This window comes from Mercenaria mercenaria, chromosome 16, assembly GCF_021730395.1.
Source record: "Mercenaria mercenaria strain notata chromosome 16, MADL_Memer_1, whole genome shotgun sequence".
NCBI lineage: Eukaryota > Metazoa > Mollusca > Bivalvia > Venerida > Veneridae > Mercenaria > Mercenaria mercenaria.
Window position 1 is genome coordinate 43,555,588 of NC_069376.1, and position 13,433 is coordinate 43,569,020.

Genomic DNA, 13,433 nt, shown 5'->3' on the forward strand with positions numbered 1-13,433 from the left:
CTATACTCGGTTGCACTGCATCGCGATTTTTTGACAAAACAATGTCTTTTTCACAATATTCAATCACAAATAAAAATCTCACGTATTTTTCTGCGAAATGTTTACAACATATGTACTACCGGAAGCACAACATATGATTTTAAGCGGTGCCCATTTGGGAATACATATGTTGGATCCCCTCCTGTGTTTACATGCCTGCCTTTTTATTTCAGGCTTCAGCACAAATCCAACAACAAGGATGACATGTTACTTCGTCTAAGTCACGATATAACTAAAATTTTCCAAGTCATATTATTTTGTTATCATTGTTCTTTTACACAATTTTCACTGAAATTGCCATGGCAATAAGTGAAATGACATAGTAAACGAACATGAAAATGTACGCGCCTTCAAATCAAAATGTGATAAAAATCAGTAAAATAACAGAATTATTTAACATGACAAACTGTTGTTATGCTACATCATGCTGTTGCACGTAAAGTTAATTGCCAGCAAAATGTGTATGATTCTGTTAAAATCATTTGAATTATGTTGAAATCGTTTAAAAGGTATGAAATAAAAAAAGAATGTTTGTATTATATGAAAAGATTCAATCGAACCGAGACTATGGTCATGCTGCTTGCGTGTTTTATGCTTCCAAAGGATCTTTTCACTGATTTCATTGTTTCATGCTATTTTAAAAGATCAAATACTTTTTTGCTCATGGACACCAGAATTTGCATTTTCACTAGAAGCGCTGAAACATGCCGCTCGTAAAATATTGCATCCAGTGTTCATCCGGTGAAAATTTGTAAGTTAATGGCACGGAGTGAAATATCTGGTTAAAGGTTAACATTTTAGGCGGTAATTAGGCCCTATCGAGAAAAATTATCCGAGTGCCGGACATTTCTACATATACATAGATATTTACCAACAGACATGATATCGTCAGCTTTACAATTATATGATGTACAGCGAATGTTAGAACACGCTGAATACCCCTGGGAAGGATTGAACTGCAAGCATTCAGTGAAAGACTTTATCAAAATAACAGATAAAACCTAGTGTATGATAAGTGGACTCTAAAAAATTTACAAAACCTCTCAGCTACTTAACTGCTTAAGTTAGGTATCATCATGGACAAAGTTCTACAACAAGGGCCGGAACGTCATTACATTTTTGTATTACCTTTTAGATTTATAACTTCTTCTGCCAATGTATATTGACAGGCATACCATTTGTATTGTATGACAGATAATTTATTTTACGAATTTTTTTTTTGAACTTAGTAGTGTCGTTAAATGTTCTATTATTAAATCTAATGTTGTATAGAAGGGGCCTCCGTATCCAAATAGATAAAGTCTCTGCCACTTCCCCATCCCCCACCCCCATCGATGTTGGGTCAAGCCACACTCGAGGCATCGAATTTTTCAGGCGAGGAAGCCAGCCAGCTGGCTTACGGAAGGTCATAGGCTCTCCCCAGGTGCCCTCTCTGAAATAATGCACAGAGGGGCAACTTAGGTCTTCCTCAACATTCAAAGCTGGACGGTCGCCATATGACCTATAACTGTTTAAGTGCGACGGTATACCCAATAAAACAAAACCAAAAATTAATGTCGTACAGAAGCAAAGTCTCTATGTACTGTTTAAATGATTTTTCAAATGTTGTATGTGCCCATTCATTAGTGAACTTGGACGCATATACACTGACGTATAAGTGAAATACCCGTGAACATGTATTGTTTGTATTGTTTTGTTTTTTGACATGTGCGGTGGTTCTTGGCTTGAAAGTTTAAACTGTGTTCTGATAATTGGACAAGTCTATGTTGAGAATATTCATAATTTTGACGACAATTTGTTTTGCGTATTTGGCAGAATGTCCGTTTTACTGTTGTCAGAAGCAGGAACTTCTGAATCGTCATCAAACTTATTGTTAACCAGTATTGTATCAATTACTATTTTCGTAGTATTTAAAAGATTCGCATTACATGAAGAGCAAAGCCATAGGTTGCTGTAAATATTTCAATTAATAGATACTTCCATGTCTGACACAATCAGGAATGTTCATTTGATATTGTGTATATCAGACTACTTCCGACTTACAACGTACCGAACAATTATAAATTCTGCGCAAAACAATAAATGTTAACATTGCTCATTATCGATAATTTTATGTTGTCATACATTACCACAATGTCGACCTTTTGACGAATTAATTGTCAAACCACTTTTTAAAACAGTTTCTATTAATTAACTTCTCAGATGCAAGGAATCAATCTGGAAACATCTTTTAAATATTTTGTATGAGCGGTTGACTTAACGTTATGACAGGATTAGGCTACTTATGGTTTTTGCATAATGCTTGTTTTATTTTTAAAGAAAGGATCTATGCACAATGTATGCATATATTTGGAGTGTCTTCTTAGAAAAAAATAGTGCTTATACTTGAGTGGAGTATTTGCATATGTTTTGAAATAGACTTCGTTTGTTTTGGGTTTAGCGCCATTTTTAACAGTATTTCAGGACTGAAACGGCGTGCAACTAACCAAACCTGGATTCTGTCCTAGTACTTACTGTTAACTGCCAACTTATCCACATGATTCATAGGCGAAGGACGAAATGACTCAAAGAAAGTTACCAAGAGTCAGTATTTTTTGAGGGATAAATGCGTTTACTAACCTACATTATCGTTTGAACTATAGCAAAGCTGAGTTGTAGGCATAGTTTTTGAAGAAAATTGTGAATGCGAAACTATGTATTGATTGCAACTATTGAACTTCTATTTATCAAAGATGATAGTAAACTAAAGCTTATATTCTGAACCTTGTATTCTGAAAATATATTCAGTAAACTTACGTTTGGGACAATGCCCCAGCTGATCATGTAATATGAATTCCTCAAATTCTACAGGGCTAATGTAAATGATAAAAATCTAAAGCAATGAGTCTTATGACTGTTCAGGATGACAGAAATACCGGCGTTCATCCATTTACACATTACAACATGACATCAAAGTTAGGAATATACTCACCATAGGTTGAGTCTTATAACAAACTAACACTTTACTCACATTCGAATCAACAAGCATCACATTTATTTATAATCCAGTTATAAACAATAATATTGTTTTCACAAACTACTGACAGTTCTAGTTCTTTAGAATTTGAAAATATATTGACAGTTGATGAACACTGGTATACTGGCAGTCCTTTAGTATCAGTCTTGTGTAGGAAGAGTTCAGAAGGATGAACCTGTTGTCGAATTTGTTACTTCTGGTAAATAGGCTTAAATCCCTTAAATGCTGGTAATTGTTCAGACATTTTTCCAGTAAATTAACACATATCCTCGCAAGCGAAATCAGTAAGTAGCGATTAATGTACGTGAATTTCTTGATCAGTCCTCGAAATCAAATCCAAACGAACACATAGAATTTCCACAAGGTTTATCTTTACAAGTTGAAAACCACAAATTTATATTCTCAGAGAGAAACCAATTAGACCAAAATCATGAAATTGTATGGCTACACAAAATTACTTAGCCTTGGGCAGAATATAGCGTTCTTGTCCTTGTATAAACTTCATCATGATTATGAATATCACAGTGAAAGAACGCATAGTTTCAATTTAGCCGGGGATATGTACTTATAGGATGAATTTTCTAATTTTTGAGGGCTTTAAACCATCGATTTCAAAGTGATGATGAATGGAAAAACTGGATACTGCTTTGGATAAACGTTACCTCGAAATCCAAGAAAACAAGTACGGACAAATTTCAACCGGTCAATAAACCCGTGCTCAGTTAGAAATTGCTTCGTTTTTAAAGAACATATTATATTTTCAATCCATCCCGTTTTAAATTGATAATACTCGCATGATATTTAAATTCATGTTTGTTTATTGTTTGAAAATCAAACTAGTGATATGTCGACTGAATCAAATTGAACGAGAGGAATTTTGTCTTTCAGGAAGTTTAGGTCATACAGTAGTAATTTACAATTATCATAGTTGGCAGTATAAATGTCTTTAGCATGACAACGGCTACAACTAGCCCGGATCTCTGGCTACATATTTATTCTTAAATACTGCAAACCTTTTACAAGCAAATTTTAAGCCTCTAAGATAGCACATTTTATCTGTTGGCAAAAACATACCTATGTTTGGAGCCACGGGCAAGAAAGAATGTCAATACAGAAACAACCTTCTGGAGTTGCTTCAGCTACTATTGAAAAAAATATAGATAAGATTTATGACAGAATAATAGAGACGGGAGTCAGTCTATTAGGCTAAGCTTACAATGTATATAAATGACTTTGCAGTACATGTTGCAGTTGTCATTGTAAAAAGTTGAAGAATTTAGATCAGCCGAGCTTGTGACAGACGGGTCAATTGTATTTTCAAAAGACAGGTATTTATTTATAATGTAACCATACAATATAGCCCTTATCAAAGTATCAGATATAAGTATTAAAGAAAGTTCATCCAAAGTCTGTAAATTTTGTTTATATTTCGTATGTTTTGATAATTACAGTAACTGTCAATAACTTGAAATTGCAATCAGGATTTTAGCCTACTTTATGTATATTTGTTTCCGATGTCTACGATATTTCGTATGTTTCGATATTGACAATAACTGTCAATGACTTAAAATTGTAACCTTTTAGCCAGTTTTATAATTCTATGCTCTTTTTTGGTATGCTTTTTAAATATTTGAATAGAGAAATAACAAGTTTATTAGCTTTGGCTGATTTTAAGTGTATTCGATAAATAAATATTGCCCTGGCGAAAAGTCTGACAACCATTGAGAATGCTAATGATTAAACAGTTTATATTTAAATTTCATTGATGTACTGGAAATTGAATTATCAACTTAAAAATAAAAAAATACTTATTTTAAAATGACGTTTTGTTTCGCGTATCATAATGTTATTTAGTGGCTAGTTGTTTGAAACTGATTATTTTTAGTATCCTGATATTTCTGTTTGGCACGATATAACTAATAGTAATCCTTCGAACGACGTTTTGATCAAACGAACGTTAAAAATGACGCTCCAAGAAATACAATCGATGTGATTTGTTGTGACCACTTGAAAATGTTATTTAAATTTACGGCGTATGTGTGACAGTATGTCGCACAGGATTTAGAAGCCTAGGATATTTTTCTTTTGTTGAAAAGAAATGTGTCGAAAAAATGCTCAAAATCGTAGAGAATAGGGTAGTTCTCAGCATTTGAAACAAAACATACACTTTTTTATTTGCTTTTGTACAAATTGCACGACAAAAATATTTGCCATCAAATTCTCATACAGGTACAGGTTATTTCTTTGACAAAGCTCCATTTAATTAAAAACTTACCTCCAAAAGATTAAAGGTAGGAGTAGATTTTTCGGAAGAACAGAAGCACCACAAACACAGCTTAAGAGCCACGCATTTGTAAAGTAGTCCTTCAACAAAAAAGAAGGCGAAACGGCAAAAATATTATAGACGGGGAAACGTGGAACTTGAATTGCAAGTTTGTTAGCTGCGTCCAACTGAAAATCTAAACTGATGTTAACTAAAATATGTATTTGATTTGCCTTAAATATTGTGTATAAAATAGTGCAAGGAGGAGACCATTCTGAAAAACTAGAGGAAGGCTTACAGCCCGTATACTTTTCACATCTTTTAATTGCAATTCATTTATACCAAAAACGTACATTAGAGAGCAAACAGGAGAGTTGGCAGCTCATGATTAGTTGAAATTATAACAAAATGTCAATTACTTAAGTTAGCTGACTGGCTTCTTAAAGCAAGTCATTGTTTCATACATGTGGTCATTTAAGCAGATTCAGCTGTATTCCATGCATAAATACATTTCAACCCAGGACTAGACGGCGTGGACCTGTGGTTTTTCACTTTTTTCTATTTTACTTATATAGTAAACCCAAAAGTTACCTTAATAACGATCAAAGGTTTTAAAGTCTGCAATAACTTGAGGAGGGTTAGTTGCCTTATATTAAAAGTATAACACGGCTAGTTGATATCCATAAATTATGAGCTATTTTATTCCAAGGATGGGGCTAATGACTCAATGTTTTAAACTAACAACCTTCAGCCAAAACTCCTATAGGCTGGAGATACTATATTTGACTTGTCCTTTTGTTGAAGTTCCCGTCAGACGATGTCTTTAAGGCAACAGCTTGCGATTCCTTTCGCATAGATGTTCAGCCTATGTCTTTCGAATTGAAGCTGCATATAAAAATGTTTGCTCTGACTCATGGATGTTTAGCGCCTACGCACTAGCACTTATAGTATTATGCTACCATAAAGGTACAATCCCGATGCCTTGGCTGTACTTCGCCGATAACGCTGAACCTTGTATGTAATCTGGAACTCTCCTATTGTCTCAGTAGACTACAAAACTATGCGTCTCTACTCCAGATTTCCGATGTTTAGCCTATATTTGTTAACGTCTACAGCATTTGACTATCTCGTACAGGTATAACTGTTATTCGCTGGCCCTATAGCTTGAACCCTAGTGTCGCGAAGTGCGAATTATGTTAAAAGAACACTTGTTTATGATATAATATAAATACTCCTTAAGCGTTATTGACGTTATTGTTACACGTTTCTGTATCACAATGCTCCTTTTTCTATGCTATATAGTACATTGTACTCCTAAATATATACTGAATTCTCCTAATTATGTTATTATGTACATGATTTGCTCATGTTTTATTATGATTTGTAATCATAAATTTCATGCTGCTGGGAAAACTTTGTCCTATAGAAGGGCTTCGATAATACTAAAGTGCAGAGCATTTAAGTGACTTTTAAAAAACATAATTAAAAAGCGATGTTATCAAATTATGGAATTAATATAATGTTTGGATATATATTTCAGTGGAATTTATTTAGTATACTGTAATAGTGATTAAAATATATTTGGAATTTAACCTTGAATCTGTTATTTGAATCTCACGTCTCCCTTGTCTTTCAAATTAAAACGTGTTAAAAATAAGTATTAATTTCTGATGTAGTGAAAAGTACGCTCTCCCATCACTACATTACATGGCACAGGAACCCGGGATAAGCGGGAAAAAATCAAAGTGAATTAAAGTAATATTGGAAAACATTCTTTCAAGGAAGGAAAAAAGTGGATGTGTATTTGATGTGCAAAACATTAAAAAATGTCTTGTGAAAGTTCTGAAAGTAATTTAATGTGAAAAAATTGGAAAGTAAGTGTTGTATTGATTAACATTATTCATTATGTCGAATCTAAAATATTTGAAAGGAGTAAGGACGCGGTATTTCAATATCCTTAAAAAGGAGGTAAGGGAAGGATCTTTGCTTATACAATCAAACATTCATGAAGTGGATAAAACGGAAACTCTATCAAAAATTTCTATATGTGTTGAAAGATTGCAAATGTATTGTGCAAAGCTTGAAAGTACGTCTGAAAAGGTTACTGCAGCAGTTGGAGAAGATGAAGCGTTCCTTATCGATGATATTTTGAAACAGGACATAATCGTTTGCGATGAAGCAATGAACATAAGCTGTCAGCTTCAGCAGCTTGAAATTCAGTTAAAAGAATTGATAAAACAGGAAGCTGAACTACCAATGCCTAGAACAGAAACAACACAGACGGACATGCACGAAGAGATGCGCAGGTTGTTTGCCATGCAAATGCAGTTGCAACGAGAACTTATAACTAATCAAAGTGATCGACAGACGCATCAACAAAATCAGTTAAACTTCCAAAATTGGAAATCTCATGTTTTAATGGAAACAAAATGAAATGGATAGAATTCTGGCAATCCTTTGAAAATTCAGTTCACAAGAATTATAACCTCAGCAACGTTGATAAATTCAATTATTTGAGGAACAAGTTAGTAGGTGAAGCTAGGAGTGCTATAGCCGGGTTAGCACTGTCACATGAAAACTATACTATTGGCATCAAAATCCTGGAAGAAAGGTTCGGGAATGTTCAGGAGATCATAGATATTCATTACAGCAAACTTATGAATCTAAGAACAACTAGCAATTCTGTAGACAGTTTGAGAAGTTTCATGGAAACAGAAAATATACATCTCAGAAGTCTGGAAGTACTTGACCAGAATGTAGACCAAGATTTGATCATATCTGTGATAAAGTCTAAGTTACCTAGTGCTGTGATCGAACACCTTGAAATACAGAAAGGAGCAAAGCAGAAATGGACAACGTCTACACTTCGTGACTTGTTGAATGAGTATGTTATTGCTTGTGAAAAGGCAGAAAAGGCGAATACAGAAAGTGGGAAAGTAACCCAGAACAAGTTCAACAACCAAACAAAGCCTGATCAGCGGTATAACAGACCAAAAAACTTGGACTCTAACCGACATCAAGCAAAGGGTACAGCAGAAGCCCTCACTGTCAATCCCCAACCAAAACCACGGGAAAAACCTTAAGTGCAGTGTAGATTCTGTTCTAGATATCACTGGAGTGATGAGTGTTCCAAGTTTAAAACAATAAAAGAAAGAAAGGATTGTCTAAAAGTTGTTATAGATGCTTGAGGGAAGGGCATTAAAAAAATGAATGCAAAAGTAGGAAAAGTTGTGTGTACTGTGGTGAAACAAACGTACACCACAGAAGTTTGTGTCCTAAAAAAATTAAAAAAGATGTGAAAAAATGAAAGTGTTCACTTTTGTGAAGAAGAGCCTGATGTATCGGTGTCTAGTTCGCTGGCGGGAGAAAATGTTTTACTTTCATCAAATGAAATAGTGTTAATGCAGACTGCCCGTTCAAAAATAAAAAAACCCCTTTGCTTAACACAGAAAGGGAAGTAAGAATTCTTCTCGACGTTTGGTAGCGAAAAGTCGAAAGTGGTTAAAACTTCATCAACAAAGTTTTAACTTGAAAGTTAAAACTGGAGACGAAATGAAGATAACCGCAAATATTGTTCCGCATATAACTGGTACTATACAAAGACGATCAGTAGATATATCGGAGAAAGAACATTTTAAACAATTAACACAAAGTCTTAGTCTCGCAGACAGTGAGTGTACCAACAGAAAGTGAAACAGACAAAATAGATGTTTTAATAGAAATGATTATTACTTGGATATCATTCAATCAGACAGACTTTAAGTACAGCGTGGACTTTACCTGTTGTCTTCCAAACTGGGCTGGATTTTAACAGGAATGACAAATGAAGTAGATCAGGATATGAATGACATAAACCTTTGGATATTTACACGTGGAAATAACGTTACAGAAACCAAAGTATTTACTGATGTTGATAATTCACTGCCTACTAAGCCAGATTTGGAGAATTTCTGGAATATTTAATCCATTGGAATCACAGAAAATTTCCAGAATACTGATGATGAAAAGGGTATGGAAAAATTTAAAGAGAATTTGACCTTCAAAGACGGCAGATATCAAGTTACCTGGCCATGGAAAGAGGAAAATCCAGAACTTCCTGAGAATCGTCAGCTTGCACTGGGGAGATTGAAATCTATGATATGCAGTCTTCAAAGAAAACCAGATATTGTGATGAAATATAATTCAGTCATCGAAGACCAACTTAAAAAGGGGATAATTGAAAAGGTTGATAGAAATCATCGCGATGGAATAGCCCATTACTTCCCCCACCATCCTGTTATCAAACCTGATAAAAATACAACAAAAGTAAGGATAGTCTATGACGCTTCCACAAAATCTAAGTCAGGATATAAAAGTTTAAACGAATGTTTATATCGAGGTCCAGTGCTCCTTAAAGATCTTTGTGGTACAGGACTCAAAGAAGATATTTTCGGAAGCAAAAATGAATTTGCGCGAGTGGGCCTCAAACAACGATCAGGTCCTGAGTACAATCGCTAGTGATGATAGAACAGATGGGGAAACAATTTATGTTTTAGGCCTAACATGGAACAAAAAGTACGACACAATTGGCTTGAAACAAATAAAAACCTTGAAGGTTAATACATATACCAAACGCTCAGTTCCGAAACAAGTTGCAGCCATTTTCGATTCTCTTGGTCTATTTTCACCCGTTACTCTAAGAGGGAAGTTGCTACTTCAAACTCTGTTGGATGATATCCTAGATGAAAACGAAATAAAGACGAGAAAGGATTTGAATGTCATTTCAGATGAGCGGATACAACGATGTGTGTCTCTTAAAATCTGTGATAAAGTCAAGAACTATCTTGTTTGCTTTTGCGACGCTTCGACGAAAGCTTTTGCAGCTATTGTGTATTTGATACAAATTAGTGGAATCGAACGTAGATCGGAACTTATGTTCAACAAAACAAGGCTCGCACCGATTACAGCTACTACAATTCCAAGGCTGGAACTTATGGGTGTGCTCATAGGAGTAAGGTGTATTGAATTCGTGCGGAACCAGCTTGATGTGCCGATTGAACACATTAATTTATTCAAAGATTCACAATGTGTTTTGAAATGGATCTCATCTACAAAACAATTGTCAGTGTACGTCAGTAACCGTATACGTGAAATCAAAAGTCATGAAGACATTTCCTTTCATTATGTCAGCACTAACGATAACGCCGCTAAAGTAGCTAGTCGCGGTTGCAGTATAGAGAAGCTGTCTGGAAACAAACGGGTGGAATGGACCTGAATGGTTAAATAAACCAACTTTGGAGTGGTATTTTGGGACTGATTATATTGACACAAACGATGAAAATGATAGGTCAGATGAAAGAGAAGAAGAAAAGATGCTATTGAGTGATGAATCAAAAGAAATTAAGTCGGAATATTTTCCGGTTACTGCTCCTTTTGAAATGGACTATGAAAATTTTTCGTCTTTGACGAAACTGTTCAGAGTAACCGCTACTGCCATGAGATTTATTCAGAAATTGAAAAAGGAAAACCTCAATAATAGTTCACTGTCCCTGGAAGAGATAGAATCAGCCGAACAATTGTGGACGTTGCATATTCAGAAGAAGAACTTTAAAGATGTGTTCCAATCCTTTACAAGAAATCAGAAAAACAACCTTAAAACTCAACTTGGCGTTTTTATTGATAGCAACGGGATGCTTCGTTGCAAAGGTCGTCTTGAAAATGCAGGTTTGACCGAAGCCGCTAGATTTTCACTTCTGTTGCCTTCAAAAGAAAAATTCACGAAAATGTCGATAAAACGAACACATAAACAGTTACTACATAGTGGAGTTTCTCACACACTCAGCCAAATTAGACACCGATATTGGGTTCCTCAAGGCAGAGCAACCGTACGAAATGTCCTAAACAATTGTGTCGTGTGTCGTCGTTTGGAGGGCGGACCCTATAAAATGCCGCAAATACCATCTCTACCTAAGGAAAGAGTCACGGAATCTACGCCGTTATCTAGAACGGGTTTAGAATATTTTGGGGGTGTTAGCATTAAAACTTCTGAAAGACTAAAGAAGGTATGGGTGTGTCTTTTCACATGTTTGGTAACCCGTGCAGTTCATTTAGAGATGATACAGGATTTGTCTGCAAATGAGTTTATTATGTGTTTGAGGCGATTCATAGCTCAAAGGGGTAAACCCATTGAAGTCATTAGTGATAATGCACTACAGTTTAAACTTGCTAGGCAGACAATAGATTTATTGTGGCAAGGTATTATAAAATGTGACGACGTACAAAGCTATGCATCAACTGAAAATATCAGGTGGTCATTCATCGTAGAATTTGCTCCCTGGATGGGAGAGTTTTATGAGAGCTTAGTCGGACTAGTAAAAAGATCATTACGCAAAGCGATAGGTAGGAAAATCTTAACCGGCGTTCAATTTGTTACAACATTGAAAGAAGCAGAAGTGGGTGATGTAGTGTTAATCAAGAAAGATATTCCAAGAGGCGATTGGAAAATGGGACTAATAATCAGTTTACATACAAGTAGTGACGGTGAAATTAGATCCGCAAAGTTAAAATCAACATCTGGTCGAATTGTTTGTCGGCCTTTAAACCTGCTATTTCCTGTGGAATTGTTGAACAAAAATGTTGTTCCGAGTGATAAAGAAAGACCCACAATGGAGTGTGTTACGAAACAAAATCGACCAGAGCGTGCAACTGCAACTAAAGCAAAGCTGAAAATATATAAAAAAACAACATAACTTTCAGTTACTATGTTGGTGAGACGGTCGCTATACGCGAGATAATAGAGAGTTTGAGATTTCAGCCTTCGCCTTCCCATTCAACGTCTCTCATATATATTTGGGGTAAAACGTCACCGATATGCGTGTATTTTATTTATATCTGACGTTGTTACTAAAGTTTTCCATGTAATATCAAGTAAGCCTAAGACTTTTCTTTATTACCATGTGAAATAAAAAGCTTAGTTTCGGGATTTCTGCTTGTAAAGTTATTCGATTATCCATATGTATAATTAGATTAAATTTGATGCTAAACACTATCAATAAGTATAAGAATAATGAAGTTTTGTATGGCTAATGATTTTAACTAAATACATTGAATTTAACCTGGTAATATGAAGTTATCAACTGATTTTGAGAAACTTTGAGATTTTGTTCAAACTTTAACTTCTACGGCATATTTGTGTCCCCAGGCGGTATCGATTATACCAGATGGGCCTTTTTGTCGTAGGAAGTGAAGTTTTGAACGTCCGATGATGTGATATCACGAAAGTCAAAACTTCAGTCTTTTTACATCCACTATGTCCACAAACTCGGCATCAAAGACTGAAATCTGGAAGGAGGCACAGGGCATGACAGTCATTTTACTTGAAAAATGAATAATAACGCGCAATTATCATTTGGTGGAACATTTTATTTTCACTTCCAAATAAAATCAATCCGTTGCTGTCGAACACTTAATACGACAATTGCGTTTTAATTATAAACATAAAATGGTACTAGTAAGACGGAAAATTCTTCTAAGTATAAGACAATTTCAGATCTATGATATCATGAGGCGAGAAGTTTCCTGTTAGCCGTATGGGATAACTCCATTCTTTACATGCACGGACCCAGAGCCTGGCAGAGGGGCATTGTTGGTCAATCCCCCCTTTGATTACAAAGAAATCGGTCTTGAAACTCGGTGAAACTCTTGTTTGCTTTAGCTTATTTTTTTGTAATATATCTATGGCATATAAACTTTCATTGTCCTACCAACGAATTGAATAGGATATTAATTTAATTTGTCTCCCATGATAGTAAGGGGACTTCACTAGCTTGATGTATTTCTGCACATTAAGTCTATAAACTTTTAATTATATGGCCAGTAAACAGTCTTTGTGTATCGTAAATGTGTATCGCTTTTTAGCGGGATTTGACATCAATTCCGGTTTTGTTGTTCAAATGTTGTTATATTATGAGACACCCACTGGCGCCAGACCAGAAAGAAATGCCTCTGTACATATTATACCCTACCCCTAGGTATTCTATAAGAACCATGGTCATGAACGGGAAAATATATTAACCCGTTTCAATCGCGCATTTCATGCCTAAAACACGCAGTTCGGTAAAAGTGTACTATGGATAT

The 13,433-nt window shown here is 35.2% G+C and overlaps 3 protein-coding genes across 3 annotated transcripts; all 3 read left to right on the forward strand.

Moving 5' to 3' along the window:
• The first annotated feature begins 7,747 nt into the window (after nucleotides 1–7,747).
• LOC128549322 (uncharacterized) lies at nucleotides 7,748–8,401 on the forward strand. Its single transcript, XM_053525911.1, has one exon. It carries the CDS (start codon nucleotides 7,748–7,750, stop codon nucleotides 8,399–8,401), a length of 654 nt encoding a protein of 217 aa, XP_053381886.1.
• A 469-nt stretch (nucleotides 8,402–8,870) lies between these two features.
• LOC128549323 (uncharacterized) lies at nucleotides 8,871–9,815 on the forward strand. The gene is made up of 2 exons (XM_053525912.1): nucleotides 8,871–8,988; nucleotides 9,298–9,815. The coding sequence occupies exons 1-2, from the start codon at nucleotides 8,871–8,873 to the stop codon at nucleotides 9,813–9,815; spliced, it is 636 nt and encodes a 211-aa protein (XP_053381887.1).
• Nucleotides 9,816–10,669: 854 nt separating this feature from the next.
• LOC128549324 (uncharacterized) lies at nucleotides 10,670–12,046 on the forward strand. Its single transcript, XM_053525913.1, has one exon. The coding sequence runs from the start codon at nucleotides 10,670–10,672 to the stop codon at nucleotides 12,044–12,046; it is 1,377 nt and encodes a 458-aa protein (XP_053381888.1).
• The last annotated feature ends 1,387 nt before the right edge of the window (nucleotides 12,047–13,433 follow it).

Bases quoted from the DNA above. Each gene is read 5' to 3' on its own strand.
- LOC128549323 (XM_053525912.1), top strand. From the start codon at position 8,871: ATGAAGATAACCGCAAATATTGTTCCGCATATAACTGGTACTATACAA. The intron at 8,989-9,297 runs GTGAGTGTACCA...TTGGAATCACAG, and splicing joins AAGTCTTAGTCTCGCAGACA to AAAATTTCCAGAATACTGAT.
- LOC128549324 (XM_053525913.1), top strand. From the start codon at position 10,670: ATGCTATTGAGTGATGAATCAAAAGAAATTAAGTCGGAATATTTTCCG.
- LOC128549322 (XM_053525911.1), top strand. From the start codon at position 7,748: ATGAAATGGATAGAATTCTGGCAATCCTTTGAAAATTCAGTTCACAAG.